The sequence below is a fragment of the Medicago sativa genome, chromosome 7 (assembly GCF_051527215.1).
Source record: "Medicago sativa cultivar Bolivia chromosome 7, Bolivia_mono, whole genome shotgun sequence".
In the NCBI taxonomy this organism is placed as follows: Eukaryota; Viridiplantae; Streptophyta; class Magnoliopsida; order Fabales; family Fabaceae; genus Medicago; species Medicago sativa.
In genome coordinates this window covers 12,236,195-12,260,854 of record NC_140755.1, presented here as the reverse complement: position 1 = coordinate 12,260,854, position 24,660 = coordinate 12,236,195, and the positions used below count along the sequence as shown (strand labels likewise).

The following is a 24,660-nucleotide window of genomic DNA, read 5'->3' as shown; positions in this document are numbered from 1 at the left end:
TTAAGTTTCTCGGGAATAAGAGTAAGTATGACATTGATATGTCCAGAGGTAAGTTTCCCTAAGATTCAATCTTACCAGCAAGGTGTAGAGCGAGGTTGCAGAGTAGCATGCAACATAGAAGTATCGAGCAGAGTTCAAGCAGATATTAATGTTGGGAGGGACGCCTTTGGGAGCTTCTCTGCTGTTGGCTGTTTTGGGTTGTACAGGGACGCCTTTGGGAGCTTCTCTGCTGTTTGTGGAATCAGTTGCGGCTTCCCTTTGTGTCGCTTACCAGCTGCTGCTTTTTTGATGTTGTTTCGTAGCAGATTTTTTCAAGCCGTTTGGGAGGTCTTTTGGAGGAATTGTGACAGTGTCTCAGCAGAGGTCCATCTAGTTTAGTTTTGTATCGGAGGTTTTTTGGTGTTGACGCAAGGGTATGCATGTGTTTTGTCAAATGTATATTCTTGCGTCATTACTCTTTGGGTTGATCCATTTGTAGTGGGTGGTTTTAAAGGGGTTTTTGTTCGAGCCTGGTGATTGTTTGGCAACCGATTTCCCCTTATTGTATTTTTCTCCACCCGAGCTTCTTAGTGCACCTCGCACGGGCTTGTCGGTTAATAATATTTTTCCGTTTCAAAAAAAAAAAGCAGATATTAATGTAGGGATAGAAGAAGAATAAAGTTCACTCGTCTCAACAGATCAGAGTATTGGTTGAAGCCAACCGGTGAGAATCAGAGTAGCGCAACGGAAGTTAATCAGTAAAGTTGTTAACAGTAACCATGGAACATGGAAATTGGTAGTAGGAATCTTCGTGAAGGAAGTTCAGGATAGAAATGCAGCTTTAGTGAGAAGTATTATGAAACGAGCAGGGAGTTCTCGTTATGTTAAGTAAGTATAGATGCTTATGCAGCCAGTATTGATTAAGGTAAAAGTTTAAAGAAAGTATCTTCACTCAAGTAAGATGAGAAAGACTAGAGTTACACAGATGAATTAATCTGGTTGCCTATTTGGTGATGTCGAATGCGCAGAAGAGTTGTTGGTCAGTCAGAAAGAATTTGTGATGTGATAAAAGAATACGATTCATGAGGTATGCACGGAGAAGCACATATCATTTTATACCATACTTGTTAAGTGATAACGGTACTTTCTAGAATGGTGTCAAGCCATGATTTTATAATTTTTAGAGTTAAGATTGATATTGAGGAACTTGGGAACGATGTTTATTTTAAAAACATGAAATTTCACATTGTTAAAACTGATGAGATACGTCAAAAGCGAGTAAGCTCACTTAAGACGTACAGACTTCAGGACCAACTCGCTAGAGGCAAGTGTGAAGAAGAGTCGTAAAACCTTTTTCAGATATAGAGACTCGTCCTGTGGTTCTGCAGTACTAGTATAGACTCAGTTTTAAAATGATATTTTTCTAGTCATGTATCTATTCGTTCCAAGAACCCATGTACCAAAGTTTAGAAACTCTTAGAGGCAAATGCTAGAATGAGTATCGTTATTAACTAACAAGAAGCGGTATTTGGAAGTATGCAAATACTATGGAAAATAAGGTTTTATGAGGAAACGACGATGTTCATGTGATACTAATGTCCTACGGGATGCACAGATTTGTGCTTAGAATGTCCAATGCAAGTGTAAATGGACTTAGTAGAAAGTTTTAAGAGCGTGCAAACCTCAAGATTGGTTAATAGATTTTCAGGTGAATCGGTGTATATGGTTTCGCTTCTTCATACCAAGTTAGACAAGTTACCCCTGGATTCGGGTGCAAGGAGACTGTGAGAGATAGAAAGGTTTCTTAAGACTCCGAAAAGAGATAATAGATTTGCTGAATCATCAAGATGAGTAACAAAGTAAGAGGCAAAAGTCGCAGGGTGCGGCAAGAAAGATTATGTATGCGTGATAAGATGTATGCATGATAAGATGTGTTAGATACAAGTAAGCACTGCAGGGCAAACCTGGATATCAGTAGAACTCCAGTTTAAAGGCAAATCCTGAGTGATTCAGATAGAGAAAGTTACTTAGATGCAAAGTTCATGCTAAGCAGAGAAGGAATAGATCCAAGACAAGCAATCCTCATATAACAAAAGTTAGTTTTAATCACTATGTTCTCAGACAGTTATGTGATTTTGATAAAGATAGTAAGATTGAAGAGACCATATTCAATCATATGCAGAATAAATAAGAGGAAGAGTTACATGTATTGATAAGGAAAGTATGCTTCGAAACTCTTCAGAGTGAGTTTGATCAGATATTGTATGACTAAAACCAAAGGAGGCAGATTTTAGATGCAATGATTAGTAGATGATTTCTAAATTTCGAGGACGAAAATTTTTAAGGGGGGTAGAGTGTAATATCCCGCTCGTCAGCTAATGGAAATTTCATCTGTTAAATGTATCAGAGGACTAAGATTTATGGAAAGCGTTTATGATGGAAAATGTTATGTACGACGGACAATATTACTATGTGTTATCAGTCAAGTATGGACTTATGTATCAGTGTCAGCTAAACACGTTTAAGACGGAGGGTATTATGGTAACTTGGCGGCAGAGGAGTATTTAAGTGAAATTGGCCCAAAATTTCTCATTGGTGATTGCTCTTTCTCTCTCTAGGTTTTGAGAAGAGAATGCTCTCCTCCTTCTCTCTAACCCACGCCCTCTCTCTCCACTCTAAATCATCCAAACTTCTTCCTAATGTGATCAAGCATGGTTTTGGGTGGCTTAGCAAGCAAGGAACTAGTGGAGGAAAGATTAAAGCATGGTTTTTGGATGAAAGCTAAGGATCAAGATTGAAGCAAAAGCTAGGGTTGGAGCTTGGATCTTGAAGGAAAGCAAGAAAACATGATTAGGTGAGTTCCATAGATAGTTTACCTACCTTTGGTTGTGTAAATTCATGTTATAAAGGATTGATTTATGTTTATGAGGGATTTAGAACCCTAATGTTCTTTTGAGCAATTCTTGTTGATTCCATGTTAGTTTTCCATGAAATATGTTAATTTAAGTCAATATATGTTGTTGGGTGATTATGGTGCATTGCAGGATCAAATTGGACAAGTTTTGGGTCAAAACTGGAAATTTTGTACCTCAGACCCGAAGAACCACGCTATTAGCGAAATCTACGCTAATAGCGAAATTTTCAGGATGAGCCACGCCCCAGCTGAGCTATTAGCGCAGCTCTCTGGACTTGGCCAACTTGCTTTGGCCTGTTGGCCCAGTTCAGGGTCCGTGGTGCATTCCGAAGCTTTTCTTTCAACGTTTTATAACTTTATAACCCCAAAACAACATCTAGGCAATGCACATAACATCAAATGAATCTTGAAAAGAAAATCATAGCAAACTTAACAAGAATGGCAACAGTGAATCAAGAGAGTTTAAGCCGATATAACTCGAGTAGCAAATGAATTAAGAAAGGGCATGAATGTAGAGCCTTGACATAGCTTGTCAAGAACTACAATAGTTAGTAAAGAATAGAATACTAGGCATGAGTAGTATGCTTGATTAAATGCGAAGTGATATAGAGTATTCTCTTCGTATAGAAACTAGAGTGCCATGCGAGTGTGGCCAGACGTGAATTGATTAGACATCTCTTCACATAGCAAGTTAAGAAACCATATAGTTTACCTCTAGTCGGATCGTATAGGCATCCGAGGTAAAAGAGATAGCATTTATAAATTTAATACTCATGTGTGTGTGTGTGTGTATATATATATATATATATATATATATATATATATATATATATATATATATATATATATATATATATATATATAGACCAAGAATTTTAAGTTAAAGGTGCCATGTCTCTTGTGTCTGTTTTATCTTGGTTTTTCGGGTGTCAAACATTGATTACGTTTGAACCTTTTTAACCGGTGATATCTCATTTTTTCTTGGGAAGGGAAAAAATAAGCAAAACCCTTGAGAATCGAGGTCCGGGAGTTGTTTTCGCTACGGGAAGGTGTTAGGCACCCATAACGACTATAGTAACATATAGGAACCGTCTTTACTTTCTACGCGCGCGCTTTATTTTTAAATGCTATTTGAAAATTGATATTTACACCTAAGGTTTACTAAGTGAAGAATTGGAGGGAGAAGAAAGTATTTGGATTTTTATTTTATTTGAATTGAAGGAATTTTGATTCCTTGCCTACAAACCCTTTTAAGGGATCAAATCCACCGTAGTTCTCTTCCGAAAAATGTTTTTGTTTTTGTTGATTGATTTTAAGTTTGAAAATTGGAATTTGAAGAATGAGAGAGAGAGGCCTCAAGGGCATAAGATTGTGAAATTGTGAAGTTGAATTAGTTATTTTGCAAAAGAAAGTCAAAGTATGATTAAAATTCATTAAAATTTTGATTAAGAAATTAAAAGAGAAAATCAATGGGGTTTTGGACCCCAAGGTTTATTGTGAAAATGATTTGAGTGATGTTGTTCAAGTTTTTTGGAAAATGATTCTTGCTAAGTGTAAATCCTAGGCATTCATCTAAACATACATCTAAATACGCATATCCTAGCCATACATCTAAAAAATATCTATGTGATGTGTGTTCATGTGTCGGTGCTTGTGTCGGTGTACATCATTAGAGTCCATTGTCCTTTACATCATTGGCCTAGATACATTCTATGGTCTTTGTGAGAACTTAATCCCACACAAATGAATCAAAAGCAAAAGAAATGTAAATAGATGGGATGAGAAAGTGTGATGGAGAATATGCTTTTGATGTATGAAACATGGAACAAGAAAATGTTAGTAGCATAGGGTGATATTAAAGACAATAAAGCAAGTAAAATGTTAGGACAAAAGCATGGAAAACTTCACAAAATAAAGCCAAAACAAGTGCAAAATATGACTAAAATTCACCCATGGAATGCAAGAAACACATAGCTTATAACTCTCATAATTCAATACATTTTTCAAAAGTATGTATTCAGTTTTTTTTTTTAAATGAGAATTAAAGCCACATGATGAACCCTACATTTTTAAGTGAATTTAGGCACACTTGCATTATTTATTCACAAATGTAACTTGTAAAACAAGCAACTAATCAAGACTCACACACAAGCATCACAATTATGTACAAACAGTAGCTAAAGATTCATAGAAACATATATCATGTATATCAAATAGTCATCAAGAACATAGAATGGAATTGAGCAAATTTTTAGAGGTTTTTTCACATAAAATCAAGAAATAATGCAAGAAAATGTGTTAATATTTTTTGACCAAATTTTCAGCGAACAAAATGCATAGAAATATCACAAAAATAACAAGAAACATACATGAATTTTTTTAGAATTTTTAAAGGGTTTTTTAAAGCTCAAGAACATATAAAACTCCACAAATTTCAACTAAAATAGTAACAATTAATGAGAAAATACCCCACATATTTTTAATCAGGATTTAACACATAACAACATCACAAAAATATCAAGAAAATGATCAAGAACACATATGAATTTTTTAGGAATTTTTAAAGTTCAAAAATAAACATGCAGGGGTTGAAACAGCAAGCAAACAGGTGTATATAGCAAAAAAAAAACAACAAAAATGAAAAAAGAAAGGAAGCCTAGGCCCAACTCAATCCTGCATGGATCCTGGATCATCCAAACACATCAGGGACGTTGGATTGATCCAGGATCTCAAACCCTAGATCAAACGGTGGGGACTTAGGGTTCAAGGACGAACCAGACCAGTTTGAATGAACCAATTCGGTTCACTCCAGTATAAGAGTGGGGGAGACCGGTCTGAATCATTCTAACCCTAATTTTCTCACTCTAAGGCTCTCCTTCTCTCTCTAAATCTCTCGTCTTCTCTCATCCTCTCCACCTTCTCTCATCTTCATGTTTTCATGTTTCTCACTCGTTCTTTCATGACTTTCAAGTCGTAAACTATGAATTAATCCACAAATCAGCATAGATTGGACACAAAACGCTTCGATCTTGCTATTTTCTGAAGGAAGTTGTTCAAACCGTTTCAAACTTGTTATTTTTTGAAGAAAGATGTTCAAAACGCTTCGATTTTGATATTTCTTTGGAGAAAAATGTTCGAAACACTTCGATTTTGATATTTCTTTGAAGAAAATAGTTCGAAACGTTTCTATCTTGTTGTTTTTTGAATAAAAATGTTCAAATCGTTTCGATCTTGATATTTTTTGAAGAAAGATGTTCGAAACGTTTCGATCTACACTGATTCGAACAGATTTGGTTTTAAACCTTTACAAATTCGAAACGTTTTGGATTTCTGAAGCTTTCTTGGAACCAAACCCTAATCTGACTTATTTTCTCTGCTAATGATGAATTTGAACTCTGAGTTAAAAAATAAACGGTGAATCTTCATGATTTTGCGTTTTAGGGTTTCGGTTTTCAATTTGTTCAAATCTTTTCAAGGTTTTCATTTCGATTCACCGTTTATTTTCCAATACGAACCTTCGATGATGATTATAACCAAAAAACGAGAAGGTTTTACGTGTTTACCTGAATTTGATTGAAGATTCGAACAAATAGATCCTTGCGAAGGCTTCTGGTAAGTTCTTGAACTGAAAATAAATCAGTTATCTTCTTCTTCTCCTTCGCTGATGTGATTTTGCTTCGATCCTCTTCTTCTCACTCTCTTTGCTTCTATGATCGTTCAAATTTGTTGCTCAGGCAATGAATTTGAGCTTCGAATTGCAGAAATCGAAGTTCGATGATGAAGATTCTTCAGTGAATCTCTGAGAACTGCCTTGAATTCATTGCAATTGATTGAAAAAAATTGTTACTGGGAAGTTAGGGTTTGATGAATTAGGGATGAATGTTCTTGGTGTTCCTGAGAAACGGTTATGATTTTGATCTGTTTGGGAGAAGAGAGAGAAATGGAAAAGTGTTTGTGATGATTTGGCGAATTCTGATTCATCCCCCTGTGCAATTATTGATGTGGCCCTTATATAGGCTGCCATGTGTTCTGATGCTCCAATAAAATGTTGACATGTGGACTTTGAACTTGGTTGGCTCGGCCTTGCTGTATTTTTGGACTCAGGGACCATCCTGCAATTTTGGAACTTAAGGGACTGACCTGCAATTTTAAAAAAAGGGACCAATCTGCAATTTATTGAAATTAGAGGACTGGACTGCAATTGACCCAAAAAAGGACTTAAAACAAAAATTGACTTAAAGGACTAAAAATTAAAATAAAAAAAAACCTTGAAAGAAATAAAAGGACCAAAGTGCAATTTCTAAAAGTTTAGGGACTAAAATGAAAATAACAATAAAATTGGAATAAAATTGGTAAATTGGAAAAAACGTAAAGTGAAACCAATAAAAGACACAAAATGGACTAAAATGAACCAACTACTTAAATGAGGTACTTCAAAGTAACCTCTCTCTGCCAAAATTTTGTGTGAAATGACCAAAATGCCCCTGGGGACCAAAACGACTCAAAATGACTCAGATGCAATTTTAAAATGGATTTTTAACAGAGAATTAAAGCAAGAATTTATACAAGCAAATTAAAAGACTCAGAGACAATTTTAAGAGATTAAACAGGGCTTTAACATGTGAAAAGACTAAAATGCCCCTAGGGGCTAAACTGACTCAAAATGACTTCAAATGTAATTTTTGAAATGGATTTTGACATAAAATTGAAATAAAGACTTATTCAAACCAATTGAAGAGACTCAAACAATTTTTTAAAGGACTAAAATGAGTTTGAATACAGGAAATGACTAAAATACCCTTTTTCATGAATTTTGCAAGTAACATTGAAACAAGATGCAGAGAAAGATGCAATTGATCAGAGACATATCAGATGACTTAAAATGCAAGAAAGATATTTTTTTGGATGACTTGAAATGCAAGAAAACATGGACAAATACACAGTTAAAAGATTTGTAAAGCTAAGTTGAGAGATAAAGCAGAGTAAAATGTTAGTGTAAACAAAAGTAAGTTGGCAATTCTTCAAAAGTAATAGACATATATCAAAGATGAAAGAAAATTTTGAACAAGTATTTTTAGGTCCAAAATTAGGGTATAACAGCTGCCCCTATTTAAGTTTCTTTGACGGGACGAAGATACTTAAATATTAACATTTGCACTGTTTTTTGGACATAAAAATACGCTTCTCACGTTTTCAAAAACATGAATGCCATGCAGCATTTTGATTATGAATGCAAGGCAAACAAACTGGAGTTTACAGAGCATGTCATATCACTGGGGATTTAGGTAGACATTGACAGGGTAGACAAACCAGGGGACAAAAGATAGGTACAAGCTGTTCCTTGGATCGAACTCGCCACTTGACCATGGAATACAAACAGGAGATGGGTACAAGCTGTTCTTTGGATCGAACCTGCTACTTGATCGGGAATAGAAATACAAGACAGGTACAAGCTGCTCTTTGGATCGAACTTGGCACTTGACCGGAGACATAGACATATAGAGAGATACAAGCTGTTCTTTGGATCGAACTTGTCGCTTGATCGAGGATACAAACAGATAGGCAGGTACAGACTGGACCTAGAAGCATAGACAAAAGGATGATACAAGTTGTTCTTTGGATCGAACTTGCGGCTTGATTAGTATTACAACATGTAAGTTGGTGCAAACCGTTCTTTGGATCGAACTTGTTGTTTGACCGATAACAAAGCATGAGCAGGGTACAAACTGTTCTTTCGATCGAACTCGTCGTTTGTTCGGAAACATAAGCATATAAGTAGGTACAAGCTGTCCTTTGGATCGAACTAGCCACTTGACTGATAACAAGATACAAATTGGAAGTTTGATTTGGAAAGATACAAATTGGGAGTAAGTTGATGTTGACTTGACTTGAAAATAGACATGACCATTTTGTTGGCCCAAAAGCAAATTGAGAGTGGATTAACATTGCCAAAGACATTGAATTGAAAGTTTGAGATTGAAAGAGGGATTGAAAATTGAGATTAATCAGAGACATTGACATAGACATTGAATTGGAGAGTTGAAATTGAGTTGAATTGGAGATTGAAATTGAGTTGAATTGGAGATTGAAATTGAGTTAAATTGACATTGAGATTGGATTGAAAGTTGAGGTTGGATTGAAATTGGAGATTGAATTGAATTTGACAGTTGGAATTGAATTGAATTGAAATTGAGGCTGGATTGAATTTGGAGATTGAACTGAATTGAAACTGGAAACTGAGTTAGATTGAAAGTTGAGATTGGAAATGCAACATGTATGGATGGTATAACAAGATTATTAAATGTATGAGCATATAAAATGCATGATTATGCATGTATGAATGCTTGAAATGCATGATTGGTTTGTAGTTTAACAGAGAAGTTTCACAGAGGCAGACGAAACATTGGAAGATTGGGCACGTAGTGGCTCGTGCTGCAACATATTCACATAGAAATCCTCTTTGGAGAGATCGTCGTTGAGAGACGTATCAAAACCGTGGCTAAGGGCAATAAAACTTGTAGAAGAGGGATCCTTGGAAGATTCTTTGATACAGGTCGCCTTTGTTAGGCGTGTCAGTGCTGGGTAAACATTGGATGTTCGCATCTATGGTCAATGCTTTTCAATGTTTCATTCTTTCATTCTTTTATTTTCCAATCCCATTTTTGCCTGAACCGCCCTTTCGGGTTTTCGATTCACCGGGAGTAGATTCTTTTCATTGCCCCATTTTTGCCTGAATTGCCTTCATAGGTTGTCAATCAGCGGGGTGCTCATTTTTGCCTAAGCTGCCCTTTCGGGTTTTCAACATAGCGAGCTTTTCATTTTCATTTTTTCAATTTTCCTTCCATTCTCTTTTTTCATTCTTGCCATTGACCACAGATCATCCTGGGGAGTAACCTGCTTGTAACATGTATTGAAATAGACATTGACATTCATTTATTCATGCATGTTTCATTGAAACGTACCCTATTGCTCAGGTTTGCTTTCAAAATAGACAAAAAAGGATTTTTCAATTTTCAAAAATGTTTGTTTCAGACATTGACATTATCAAAATGGAAAGAAAATATTTTGTATATAGCATTGAAAATAGAAAGAAAAATAGAGTTTCAAACAATAGCACAGGCTCAAATTGATGTAGAAGAGTGAAAGTCAGCCAAAGGCATGACTTCACGGATTTACAAAGCTTGGAAAATGGTAATTTTATTGGTTGGTGATACATTGAACACGATGACCGCTATATTTCATAGAAATTTTGAATTCACAAGTACAGAAGCTTCTGAAGAAGATGATCATTGATAGTTGTAGATGCCCCAAGGGGTGATGGTGGTTTGCCAGATATAGTTACGTGTCTTTTATTGTCAACCTCATTTTTGCATGAACCGCCCTTTCGGGTTTTCGGCTCATCGAGGCGCTCATTCTTGCCTGAGTTACGTACAATCTCAGCAAGCTTTTTCATATTATTTTTTTTGTCCCTAACTTTTGCCTGGACCACCCTTTTCGGGTTTTCGATCCACCGGGAAGCGCATTTTTGCCTAGGCCGCCCTTTCGGGTTTTCGACCTACCACACTGTTCTTTTCTTTTTAGACAAAGTATTTCTTGACTATATCGGCATTTACGGGATTCGGAAGTTCAACACCATCCATGTGTGTAAGGATCAAAGCACCACCAGAGAAAGCTTTCTTGACAACATAAGGACCCTCATAGTTAGGTGTCCATTTGCCCCTTGGGTCGGGTTGCTGGCTTATCCTCCTTTTCAATACAAGTTCGCCTTCCTTGAATTCACGAGGTCGGACTTTCTTGTCAAAAGCATTTTTCATTCGCACTTGATACAACTGTCCATGAGCCATAGCATCCATACGTTTCTCTTCAATCAGATTCAATTGATCGTACCGACTTTGACACCATTCAGCCTCAGTTAATTTTGCTTCCATGATCACTCGAAGAGATGGAATCTCCACTTCCAGAGGGAGAACTGCTTCCATACCATATACCAATGAGAAAGGAGTTGCCCCGGTTGAGCTGCGCACCGTAGTACGGTAACCATGCAAGGCAAACGGTAACATCTCATGCCAGTCTTTGTAAGTAGTGACCATCTTCTAAACAATCTTCTTGATGTTCTTGTTAGCGGCCTCAACTGCACCATTCATCTGAGGTCTATAAGGAGAAGAGTTGTGATGTTCAATTTTGAATTCTTCACATAAAGTTCGCATCATGCTATTGTTCAGATTGGAACCATTGTCAGTGATGATTTTGTTGGGAACACCATATCGACAGATGATGTTATTCTTGATAAACTTTACAACAACTTGCTTGGTCACATTTGCATAGGAAGCAGCTTCAACCCACTTGGTGAAATAGTCAATTGCCACTAGAATGAAACGATGTCCATTAGAAGCCTTTGGTTCAATCCTTCCGATCATGTCAATGCCCCACATAGAGAAAGGCCATGGGGAAGATATAACATTGAGAGCGTGTGGAGGTACATGAATCTTGTCAGCATAGATTTTACATTTGTGGCATTTCTTAGCATGTTTGTGGCAGTCACGCTCCATAGTTATCCAGTAATAGCCGGCTCTTAACAGTTTTCTTGACATGGTGTGGCCCGAAGCATGGGTCCCAAAAGTACCATCATGTATATCATGCATCAATTTCTCAGCTTCTTGTTTGTCAACACATCTCAACAAGACCATGTCATAGTTCCTCTTGTATAGGATTTCTCCGTCTAGAAGGAATTTACTAGCCCATCTTCTCAAGGTCTTTTTATCCTTGTTGGAAGCACCAGGTGGATATTCATGATTCTGCAAGAACTGTTTGATGTTGTAATACCAAGGCTTTTTATCATTCACATCTTTATCAGCTTGATCTGGCATATTTTCAATAGTAAACACATGTGCGGGTCTATCAAGACGCTGCACCTTGATTACGGGCACGTCATTCCAGTGATTCACACGAAACATGGAAGACAAAGTGGCAAGAGCATCAGCCATCTGATTTTCATCCCGAGGGATATGGTGTAGCTCAACCTTGGTAAAGTACGTCAACAGACGTCTTGCATAGTCACGGTACGGGATCAGCTTCTCATGATGAGTCTACCATTCACCCTTTATCTGATTAATAACAAGTGCAGAATCTCCATAGATGTCAAGGTGCTTAATTCTCATATCAATGGCTTCTTCAATGCCCAAGATGCATGCTTCATATTCAGCTATGTTGTTCGTGCATTCAAAAGTTATTCGAGCAGTGAAGGGAATATGGTGCCCCTGCGGAGTTACAATGATGGACCCAATTCCTTTACCATAAGCATTGACAGCACCATCAAACACCAATCCCCATTTGCTATTGGGATCCGGCCCTTGATTTATCAGTGGCTCTTCACAGTCCTTTGCTTTCAAATACATAATCTCTTCATCAGGGAAATCAAACTTAATTGGCTGGTAATCATCAAGAGGTTTACAAGCAAGATGCTCGGCAAGGATACTTCCTTTGATTGCTTTCTGAGCTTTGTACACAATATCATATTCAGACAACAACATTTGCCAACGTGCAATCTTTCCAGTAACAGCAGGCTTTTCAAAGATGTACTTGATTGGATCCATTCGGGATATCAACCAAGTTGTGTGATTCACCATATAATGACGCAGGCGTTTGGCAGCCCAAGCTAAAGCACAACAAGTCTTTTCAAGCATCGTATACCGAGTCTCACAGTCGGTGAACTTCTTGCTCATATAGTAGATAGCATGTTCTTTCTTTCCAGTCTCGTCTTGTTGACCGAGAACACAACCTACGGAATCATCTAACACTGACAGGTACATAATCAAAGGCCTTCCTTCCACTGGTGGGACAAGGATAGGTGGTTCCAACAAGTATTCTTTAATGCTATCAAAAGCTTCCTGGCATTCATCATTCCATACAACAGACTGATTCTTTCTGAGCAATTTGAAAATTGGTCCACAGGTAGAAGTCATGTGAGATATGAATCTTGAAATATAATTCAGGCGTCCGAGGAAACCTCTGACTTGCTTTTCAGTTTGAGGAGCCGGCATCTCTCTGATGGCTCGGACTTTGTCAGGATCAACTTCAATGCCTCTTTGACTGACAATGAAGCCTAGCAACTTTCCAGATCTTACACCAAATGTGCACTTGTTAGGATTCAACCGCAGCTTGTACTTTCTCAGTCTTTCAAACATCTTTTTCAAATACACAACATGCTGCTCTTCATCACTTGACTTCACAATCATATCATCAACATATACTTCAACCTCCTTGTGAATCATATCATGAAACAGAGTTGTCATACCCCTTTGATAGGTAGCACCGGCATTTATCAAGCCAAACGGCATCACTTTATAACAGAATGTTCCCCATGGAGTAATGAAGGACGTTTTTTCTCTATCTTCAGGAGACATCCGTATCTGGTTATAGCCAGAGAAACCATCCATAAAGGAGAACACTTTGGATTGCGTAGTACTGTCAACAAGCACATCAATGTGAGGCAACAGGAAGTTATCCTTTGGACTGGCTTTATTCAAATCTCTATAATCAACACACATTCGAACTTTCCCATCTTTCTTTGGTACTAGTACAATGTTGGCAATCCACTCAGGATATTCAGCTGTCATGAGGAAACCCGCATCAATTTGTTTTTGAACTTCAGCCTTGATCTTAAGAGCCATGTCTGGACGAGACCTTCTCAATTTCTGTTTGACAGGAGGACATTCAGGTGTTGTCGGTATCCGATGTTCCACAATCTTGGGATCTAGACCCGGCATATCTTCATAGGACCATGCAAAGACATCTGGATAATCGTGGAGAAGCCGAGTGATCTTCTTTTTCACTTCTGGCTCAAGTGCAGCACCAATCTTGATCTCTCGCTTATTCTCTTCAGTACCCAGGTTGATAAGCTCAATTTCTTCCTGGTGAGGCTGAATGGCTCTTCTTTCTTGCTCAAGCAGTCGAGTGATCTCATACGGTATCTCTTCATCATCCTCCTCATCTTCAGCTTCATATACAGGGAATTCAAAATTTGGAGGAACCATAGGGTCACTGTGTTCAACGGGTTTATTATGGTTCAATCTGCATAATATGATTGGAATGATTTTAGAAAAAATGTTTTTCATGCAGGTTTTTGAAATTAATAAGAAAAATACAGATGTTTTGGTTTTTTCTGGCATTACCATTATTTCCAAGAAAAAGGCACTAAAAAGTAAAAAAAAAAAACAAAGAGTCGTGAGAAAGACGACAACTTTTATTGATAACGGCAATGCCGAAACAAACATGCCCTTACAATGATATCACTTTCGCCTTGGGCAGAGCGAAAGGATTGTTATTTTGAAAACAAAGAAAAACATGAGCAACAAGACACATTACATGGAAGCATGCATGACTAAAGGAACATCAATGGCCTCCCAATTGCTCACAGTGCCTCCTGGTACAACAAATGTAGGCACATAACTACTCTCGGCAGCATCTTCAGCAATGGCATTGATAAACCCAGCACTGTAGAAAGTTCCTGTTGAAACGCCTGAGGTCGGGGAGAATCCAAGGCCCTCTTTACGCTTGTTTTCCAAAATCTGTATCACTTTGCCCCAGCCAGCAGCTTGCCCTTCTCGAACAGCCTTCTGGGCGTCTTTCAATGAAGCCATACTAGCACTAGCTCTCCGGGATTCTGTACCTTCAACAGTCAAGCCTTGAAATGACGTCCCTTCAGCGGACCCATTCCTCACAAACTTGAGCTTCTGGTGCAGAGTAGAAGTTACCGCCCCAGCGTCGTGAATCCACGGTCTTCCGAGGAGACAACTGTAAGAAGCATTGATATCCATGACCTGAAAAGTAATCTGAAATGTCTCGGGACCAATGGTAATTGGCAAGTCTACTTCCCCAAGAACATCCTTGCGAGATCCGTCGAAAGCTTTAACCAAATAGCTGCTTCCCCTTAGAGAAATCCCATGATGACTCAACTGTCTTAGTGTAGACTCAGGCATTACGTTTAAGGATGATCCAGTATCCACCAACACGTTGGATATCATGTCAGACTTGCAGTGTACTGAGATATGCAAAGCCAAGTTGTGGTATTTCCCTGCTTCGGGGAGCTCATCGTCACCAAACCCCAAGTTGTTACAAGCAGTAATTTTACCCACTATTCCATTGAACTGATTCACAGAGACTTCATAATCAACATAGGCCTGTTCCAGTACTTTCATCAACACTTTCCTGTGAGCTTCTGAACTTAAGAGCAGAGACAAGATGGATATCTTTGATGGAGTTTGCAGCAGCTGGTCTATAATCTTATAATCGCTCTTCTTGATAAGCCTCAGAATTTCGTCCAGATTAGACTCGTCAATAGATTGGCCTGATGGGCCAGCGTTCTTGTCAACAGGAGGAGCAATTGGTGGAGTTATTGTAGCAACAGGTGTAACCACCTTCTTTTGAAACAAGGGTGGACGGACTTTTCCGCTTCTCAGAGCTGTAATTTCACCGGCAACATTATCAACCGTAGCTGGGGATACCAGAGGCACTTCCACTCCATTCTCAATCATGGTTGCATCGTACTTGTAAGGGATTGCTTTCGTAGAGGCGTAAGATACCGGACCAGGTAACCTGATCACCAAAGGTTCAACATTCTTTGTCTGAGATGTACTTTTAGCCGGAGAATCATGAAACACTGGCACAATTACACAAACATCACTGGCAATCAAGTGCTTGTCATCCATCAGGCTCTGTATATCATCTTGCACCACACAACAACCCATAGGATTCTGAAGACATTCTGAACAAGAAGCATGATCATGATTGAACAAAGAAGCCTGGCAAAGTTTGACATGCAGCGGTACCAAAGGAGTAACAACATTACTGACATTCAACACGGGAGCCTCTCTGGGAACAGGAACTCTTTCAAAAGCCTCAATCATGTTAACTGCGGCATGATTTGGAAGTGGATTGTCAAGAACATGAGGAACACTATTTTCAAAAGTCAACTGTCCCCTGTCCATTAGGTCTTTCACAATATACTTCAGAGCATAGCAACCCTCAACATCGTGGCCTTGAGCGCCCTGATGGAATTCACATGTGAGATCCTGTCGGAACCTTGGAGGCAATGGTGTAGGCGGAGGCTTGCCTGGTCTGGTGACGCAGTGGCCCTTAGCAAGTAAAGTTGGGAGCAGCTCAGCATACCGCATTGGTATCGGTGGGAAATAAGTCTTAGGCCGAGGCCCCTGTTGTTGCTGCTGTTGTTGTTGAGCAGGAGGTTGTTGCTGTACTTGTTGAGCAATGGCATTAACGGGCACTGGTGGTTGACCCGGTGGCAGAGGATATTGCTGATAGAATGGCGGGAAGAAAGGATGTTGAGAGTACTGCATGTATTGGTAGGGCAAAGGTAACTGAGCAGCATTAATAGGAGCGACAGTAGCTGAAGATTGGTTACTGGATACCATCCCTACTTCGGATTCTTTCCTCTTATGGTGGCCATTACCGTACTTCTTAGGTGCGCTAGCTGAGGATTCACCCTTTTCAAGAACAATGATACCCTCTCTGACAGCCTCTTCTAGACGAGTTCCCATAGTAACCATGTCGGAGAAGTTGTTTGGAGCAGAGACTATCATTCTTTCCTTATATTCCTTCTTCAGAGTTTTCAAGAATGTCTGCGTCAGCTCTTCTTCATCAAGCCGAGGAGAAACACGGGCAGCTGCCCCTCTCCATCTCTGAGCATATTCACGGAAGGTTTCATCTGACTTCTGAGACAAAGACTTAAGAGAGTCCCTATTTGGCTTCAAGCGGGTATTGAACTCATAATGACTTTCAAAAGCAGCAGCAAGTTCTTCAAAAGTATGGATGTTATCTTTGCTTAAACCCGTATACCAGTCTGCCGCATCTTCCATCAAGCTATCCTGGAAACAGTGGATCATCAGCGCATCATTATCTGCGTAGTTGGCCATCTTTCGGACATACCGAATGACATGGCTATGTGGACAAGAAGTTCCATTGTATTTGTCAAAATCTGGCACTTTGAACTTCTTAGGAACCTCAAACCGGGATACCAAGCATAGATCCCGAGCCTTAGCAGAAACACCATTCCCACGGCTAGCTTTGACCTCACGGAGTTCTCCAGCCAACTCTCTTAACTGTCTTTTCATAGCTTCCATTATAGGGTCTTGTCCACGTGGAGTATCGACATCAATTACCTGCTGCACAGTGTGTACAACAGGGTCGGTAACAACAGTAGTTACTTGAGGCATAGAGGTGGATACAGGAATCTGTCCTTGATTGCCAATACCAGAAATACCAGCCGCAGTTTTAGGAGCATAGAAAGCTGAGAGTCCATAAGGGTGTCCATTGGGCATAACAAATCGAGCATCAGACATCACAGTAGATAGTGGGATAGATGGGATCACCTCAGTAGAAGCTGGAACAGATGTGGCTGGTTGTTCTTGTGCAGCCATCATAGTGGACATAGCGTCATGAGCCTTAGCCAAGTCTTCTTTCATAGCAGCCAATTCGGCACGGAGCTGAGCATTTTCTTCTTCAAAGTTAGCCTTGTTTCTTCTCTTGTACAATCTTGTTTGATGAACTCTGTCTGGTTGGTAAACCTTACGAGCACGAGCCACTTTTCAGACTGCGGCAGAAGAACCAGGAGGCAATGAGCACGAGAGAAGTTTTTTTGTGACCAATGAATGCGTATGATGCATGAGATGTGTTAATGCATATGCAAAAAGACTCTTTTTTGTGTTATCGAAGGGTTTTAGATAAATTAGAAATTTGTAAACATTACGGATTCTTGGAGCGGAAGATCGTAATAGCATTCATGTCCACGAAGTCATCAAGATTTGGAAAGAGAATAAGCCCATAGATGAGGAGTGCGAGAATAGCATCAAGAGTGTCTTGACAAGTGGTCTTGAGGTTGGCTTTCTCAAGTAGATACTTCGAAGTGAACCCTCGGATGTGAGCCTTAGTGACGAGATTCTTGGAGACATCGGTGGTCTTGAGATAGAGATCTTTAGCAATAACCAATGGAGTAGGAGGATTCTCAAGTCCCGCGAAGGGTACCCCCTTAGCAATAGATAGACCCATCAAGCAAGAATAAGCCTCTAAAGTAGGCACCAACTGAAAGTCGGGAAGAGTAAAGCACTGATACTCCCGATCATAGAATTGCACTAGAGTGTGCACAAGCTTCTCATCCACATTAGTCTGGAGAAGAGTAAGTAAAGCCCCGTAACGATGTCGGAAACCGGTCGGATCCTCGATCTTGAGTGCCAAATCTCTTAAACTAGCCAGATCCACTTCCTTGAATTTGTAGGACTTAGTCTTCCCCATTCCTACAATGTTTACAAATTCAATTTGTCTAAGCCCTTCGATAAATGCATGGAAAAAAGTTTATGCATGTATGCATGTATGCATGAATGCATGATTATGTTCAAGTTCGGAGAAAACATGGTGGGTTGAAGTTCAAAGTCAAGGAGTCATGGGTGGACACGGTGTCCGGTGAAACTAAGGCTTTAGGAGATAGTAACCGGGTTCTAAAAAGGTTCCCAAGTCACAACCTCTCCGACGTAGATCACGGTGTCGCGAGACAACACTCGCTCCATGATTATCCGTAAGAAGGTCTAACTTGAGTGTAGTATCGCGTGACGACTAAAATTCGAGACAACACTCGGTTTAGCCTCCGCACTACATCCTAGAAAATAGCCATGGATGGGTTTGGTTATCTACGGTTCATAGCGTCATAGAACAATTAGAAGTAAAGTGCCTAAACGCGACAACACGCGCCGACAACATCACCCCCAAAATGCCTCAGCTATGTGGGATTGATCGCATAATCCAAAACACGAGGCAACCCCCGGAATGAATTGTCGATTATATCCCTCCTAAATCCTAAGTTCACTCAGCCCGGGTGTAGGACTTTTGATATTCTCACCCCACACGTTTTGCAAGAATTTAAACATTTATTCACATAGGAAAACAAGTAAAAGAAACAAGTAAAAAGAGCGCAAGCGTGGAAATAAAGACTAGGCGTAACTCTCGAATCTCCCCAGTGAAGTCGCCAGCTGTGTTATCTTGGTTTTTCGGGTGTCAAACATTGATTACGTTTGAACCTTTTTAACCGGTGATATCTCATTTTTTCTTGGGAAGGGAAAAAATAAGCAAAACCCTTGAGAATCGAGGTCCGGGAGTTGTTTTCGCTGCGGGAAGGTGTTAGGCACCCATAACAACTATAGTAACCTATAGGAACCGTCTTTACTTTCTACGCGCCCGCTTTATTTTTAAATGCTATTTGAAAATTGATATTTACACCTAAGGTTTACTAAGTGAAGAATTGGAGGGAGAAGAAAGTATTTGGATTTTTATTTTATTTGAATTGAAGGAATTTTGATTCCTTGCCTACGTACCCTTTTAAGGGATCAAATCCACCGTAGTTCTCTTCCAAAAAATGTTTTTGTTTTTGTTGATTGATTTTAAGTTTGAAAATTGGAATTTGAAGAATGAGAGAGAGAGAGGCCTCAAGGGCATAAGATTGTGAAATTGTGAAGTTGAATTAGTTATTTTGCAAAAGAAAGTCAAAGTATGATTAAAATTCATTAAAATTTTGATTAAGAAATTAAAAGAGAAAATCAATGGGGTTTTGGACCCCAAGGTTTATTGTGAAAATGATTTGAGTGATGTTGTTCAAGTTTTTTGGAAAATGATTCTTGCTAAGTGTAAATCCTAGGCATTCATCTAAACATTCATTCCTAAACATACATCTAAACATGCATATCCTAGCCATACATCTAAAAAATATCTATGTGATGTGTGTGCATGTGTCGGTGCTTGTGTCGGTGTACATCATTAGAGTCCATTGTCCTTTACATCATTGGCCTAGATACATTCTATGGTCTTTGTGAGAACTTAATCCCACACAAATGAATCAAAAGCAAAAGAAATGTAAAGAGATGGGATGAGAAAGTGTGATGGAGAATATGCTTTTGATGTATGAAACATGGAACAAGAAAATGTTAGTAGCATAGGGTGATATTAAAGACAATAAAGCAAGTAAAATGTTAGGACAAAAGCATGGAAAACTTCACAAAATAAAGCCAAAACAAGTGCAAAATATGACTAAAATTCACCCATGGAATGCAAGAAACACATAGCTTATAACTCTCATAATTCAATACATTTTTCAAAAGTATGTATTCAGTTTTTTTTTTAAATGAGAATTAAAGCCACATGATGAACCCTACATTTTTAAGTGAATTTAGGCACACTTGCATTATTTATTCACAAATGTAACTTGTAAAACAAGCAACTAATCAAGACTCACACACAAGCATCACAATTATGTACAAACAGTAGCTAAAGATTCATAGAAACATATATCATGTATATCAAATAGTCATCAAGAACATAGAATGGAATTGAGCAAATTTTTAGAGGTTTTTTCACATAAAATCAAGAAATAATGCAAGAAAATGTGTTAATATTTTTTGACCAAATTTTCAGCGAACAAAATGCATAGAAATATCACAAAAATAACAATAAACATACACGAATTTTTTTAGAATTTTTAAAGGGTTTTTTAAAGCTCAAGAACATATAAAACTCCACAAATTTCAACTAAAATAGTAACAATTAATGAGAAAATACCCCACATATTTTTAATCAGGATTTAACACATAACAACATCACAAAAATATCAAGAAAATGATCAAGAACACATAGGAATTTTTTAGGAATTTTTAAAGTTCAAAAATAAACATGCAGGGGTTCAAACAGCAAGCAAACAGGTGTATATAGCAAAAAAACACTACTACAAAATACCCCCTTTAATAGCACTCATTTTGGCTCTTAATAGCGCTTCTCAAGCGCTAAGAAAGCCCTCGCTATAAAAGGTCAGGAGCCTGTAATAGCGCTTTCCAAACGCTATTAAATAGCAACACGTCAATAGCGCTTTCAGAAAAGCGCTAATATAGCCTTATTCTAGTGCTATTAAAGTAGTTTTTCTAACAGTTGTTTCTTAGCACTTTCTGAGAAGCGCTATCGTAGCCTTTCTACTCAAATAGGGGTTTCTTAGCGTTTTACTAAAAGCGCTAATAAAAGTTGTGTTTTTTTTTTCTTTTTTAAATAAATTTGTAACCAAAAATGCTATAATTAAACGCTATAATAAGATACTGAAATATGAATATAGCAAATTACATTCATGATAATCTCATTACAAATTAATCATAAACTTAATTATGAATGTCATAATACTAGTCAATCCACAATTGCCAATAAAAAAAAAGCTCCTAAAAGCAGCCACAATTTTTTCGAAATTGAACCAGTGAAGATTTACAGTATCTTATTGTTAATGTTGTACGATATCTATATTCTACCAGTTCTAAGAGTACTGAAACTTGTGAAGAAAAAGTGGTTATATTCCTATCCTAGGCTTCATACCTCAAAGAGATGTCTACTTCATTGCTAGCACGCCATATACAATGTTTGATACATCCATCAGATGCTGCTCCATCTTTTCTTTCCATTTGAATATATCCATAAACCTCTCCTGCATGAAAAATAGTAAATCAATACACAAAGGCAGAAGAAGGAAAAAATTGGAATAAGTGGCATGTATACACAATCAGGATCACCTGAAACATTATCAATGAGTTGTTAACGTTCAATTCATACCCAATTACGTTGCGCTGCAGAAGCATCATGCACAATGTTCAATTCATTCCCAATTCGCAACAAAACAGCACAACTAAGCTGCAAAGCATATCATTACCCAATGACCTTTCGGACAAGCCACTGATTCTGTGGCGTGAGCCATCTCTACACATCGTGTATGACAACGCAAAAAGCCAGACGACTACAGATTTTTTCCTGACAAATTACAGTCAAAAGAGAATGAATACCGACAAGACATTCTGAAAAGAAAACGTATTACATGAAAACAAGGAACGTGCAGTCAAAATGAGAAAATATTGAAGAGAAATGGTTAACCAATTTGTTAGAATTTCAAAAGAAATGAAAGAAAAAGTATAAGGAATAAAATATGAAAGTAAATCAATATTTCAGAAAAAAGGATTTTCTTTCTATTAAGTTATAACATTTCTTTTTTATTCTTGATGTAGAATGAAGATTTTTAATCTCCTCATGCACTCATTACAACGTCAATGTAAAGCTTGGAAGTTCAAGACTAAAATTGTGAGTTGTAAGACAAAGTTCACTATTAGATCAGTAACATTGCTTTTGAAGGTGCGCCAACTTCCATTTGTTAGATCAAAAAAAAAAATTAATGTCAAAGAGGTTTTATTATACCATAAAGATCATTCATACATTGGGATAATAACTAGACCTGAGAATACATACTAGCAAAAGAAATGTAAAAAAGTGAACAGAAGAGGTACACACTATATTAAATTGGCACCCATAACAAAGAAAAGAGAAACAACAAGCCAAACGATGTCAATTGGCCTTGCAACCATGTCATGTACCGCATTGGATGAAAATATCATGAAACTAATGCAATGATTGAAAAATGAATATTGAATGAGTATAGGTAGTGACATACTATTTATGATGGCAAAAAGTAGATCATCATTTCTTACTCCAAGAGATTCCCTAACATGCTCACGAAGAACCCTCTTTGCTACACTATCTTCTGCAACTTCCATAAGTTCCTTGCTATTTCCAAGATGTACAACATAAGTTTCAGGCATTTTAATTCTACAAAATCAGGCAAAAGCATACAGCTAGAAACACGACTTAAGTTACAGTCACACAGAACACATAGGAGTAATATATTATTAAATGAATCTGGAAACATACCCTAAACTCTCCCTGGTCCTATTCTTCTAGTACTCTACAGTTATATGTGAATCAATCATAGCACCTGCAACAAAAGGGAGGTGCTTGACATATGCCTCTTTGAAATAATGCCCTCGCATTTCATGAATCCACCATAAAACCTTCTGAAGAACGAGGGTAACTTTTTCCTTTAAGACGGCATCCAGCCACTTTCCAGCTACAGCAGTATTAAGAGCTGTATCTACAGCCTTTTCACCTTTTGTAGGCAGGACCTATCAGAAGCCAATCAGATGAAAAAAAAAAGTTACACTTAGAAGTTCAATAACACATGGATATGAACTGCAGGTCTAGGCATTTCATACAGATTGGAATTATTATCCAACTCAATCAAACTGATTACACAGTTGCTTAACTAGTATTTTTGTGGGTTCTACCATGCCACATGTGAACTATGTTTATCAAATGGATCTCACAAATTAGTGATCTAAGTTGATTGTACTTTAACCAACTATCAACTCCAATAGAGCAACGTCAAAAAGTTCATTAAGTGGATATCACAAATTAGAGAACTGAGTTGATTGTTGTCGAGTATGTCTCATATATAGACACAGAAGAGGGGCAAGGGACGGGGGAGCTGAGCTAGTGCAGCGTTGCAAATTCACTCAAGTAATATATACTGAACTACAGTTGCTCTGTAGTCGCAGAGGTAGGAACAAGCGGTGATCTGCGTAAACAAATGATCGTGTTTCATTGTCTTGCGATTTTCATTTTCTTTAATCTTCTGTTAATTTATAGGATCTAGTTCTTCTTAAATGAGCACAATCCATGATTTGCTACACATGTGGACAAAATATCAATCATTTGAGTCAAATCCCTATTTATAGACACACTGAATCGCTATTCATAATTCCAAATATGGAAAAACATAACTACTCAAACCTCTTAAAACATTTCCACGCAGCATTAATTTAACACTAAAAAAAAATCAACCAAGTAAACAACAATAAGATCAAAACGAAAAGGCGAAGAAAAAAGAGAAATATACCTGAACTCCTTTGTCCAACATTTTACTCTCCAAACTATAAATAACCTGATCATGTTCAGCAGGATACTGATTGGTAATCCAAACAACATCAGAACCAACACCTCTCAACAAAAACGCCAATTCCATCAAAAGTAAAGGTCCACCAGAAAGAGATAGTTCATGCGAAACCATGAGAATTAGCTTCGATTTCATGAAATCCAAGGGGCATGGACCAGATGGTGCATTTTCGACGGAAGAGGGGTGAATCTGATTCCGTTGTGCTTCGAAGGTCTTTGTGGTGTTGCATGAATCGGAATTGTTCGGTCTAAGCTACCAACTGATAAATTAACAACCTAAGATACCAGCTGCTAGTTCAAATACTAGTTAGTACTTTACAACCTCAATGTGTTGATGCTTGCTATTGTTTTCAACCAAAGCATTTCAAATTGATGAATGAAGTAAAGAAAACTACATTTCAACCAAAGCATTTCAAAACTTATTTGTTACATCGGATTTAAGAATTGCACTAACATTTTACTCTTAATAATGTAACCCAGTAAGAACTCATAATGAATCCACTAGTTTCCTCACATAAATTGATGTAATTTTTATGTGTTCTTTTAAGCTTCTGATTACTGAGTTTTTTATTATGTCATATAATGGATTGGTTTATGGGTAGGATCATGTCCCAAAATTGGCCTAAGCTAATGTTAGGACCCGATTCGGGTCACATACAACCCAACCTAACCCGTCACTTTGTACACTCCTAATTCAAACATACTACTACACTAAAAAAACCTTCACATACCTCAACTGAAAATCAAATCTAGAAATACGTAATTAGGCAATGTGAAGAATGAGTTTGCATAAGCATATTATATTAACACAAAAATCTAAAAAATCAATACCGAAGATTGCGGCGAAGGCCGAAGAGTAGCGAAGAAGCGAAATAAACTAGTGAGGTCGATTCTGATGTGCTCAT

The 24,660-nt window shown here is 37.9% G+C and overlaps 1 protein-coding gene and 1 pseudogene across 2 annotated transcripts in view; both read right to left on the bottom strand.

Annotated features, from left to right (window-relative positions):
- Nucleotides 1–21,674, bottom strand: part of LOC146904303 (uncharacterized) — a 26,073-nt gene extending 4,399 nt beyond the window's left edge. Inside the window, exons 1-4 of the mRNA XM_085728260.1 lie at nt 21,630–21,674; nt 21,493–21,546; nt 21,339–21,407; nt 14,776–17,472 (exon numbers count right to left, since the gene is read on the bottom strand). Coding sequence (XP_085584386.1) covers nt 14,776–17,472; nt 21,339–21,407; nt 21,493–21,546; nt 21,630–21,674 — 2,865 coding nt within the window. The remainder of the gene's footprint in view (nt 1–14,775; nt 17,473–21,338; nt 21,408–21,492; nt 21,547–21,629) is intronic.
- LOC146904302 (uncharacterized) lies at nt 21,029–24,660 on the bottom strand (annotated as a pseudogene). Its single transcript, XR_015020079.1, has 5 exons — nt 24,587–24,660; nt 23,700–24,003; nt 22,676–22,926; nt 22,419–22,573; nt 21,029–21,727 (listed from the first exon to the last, which is right to left on the bottom strand). The product of XR_015020079.1 is annotated as an uncharacterized LOC146904302 (transcript).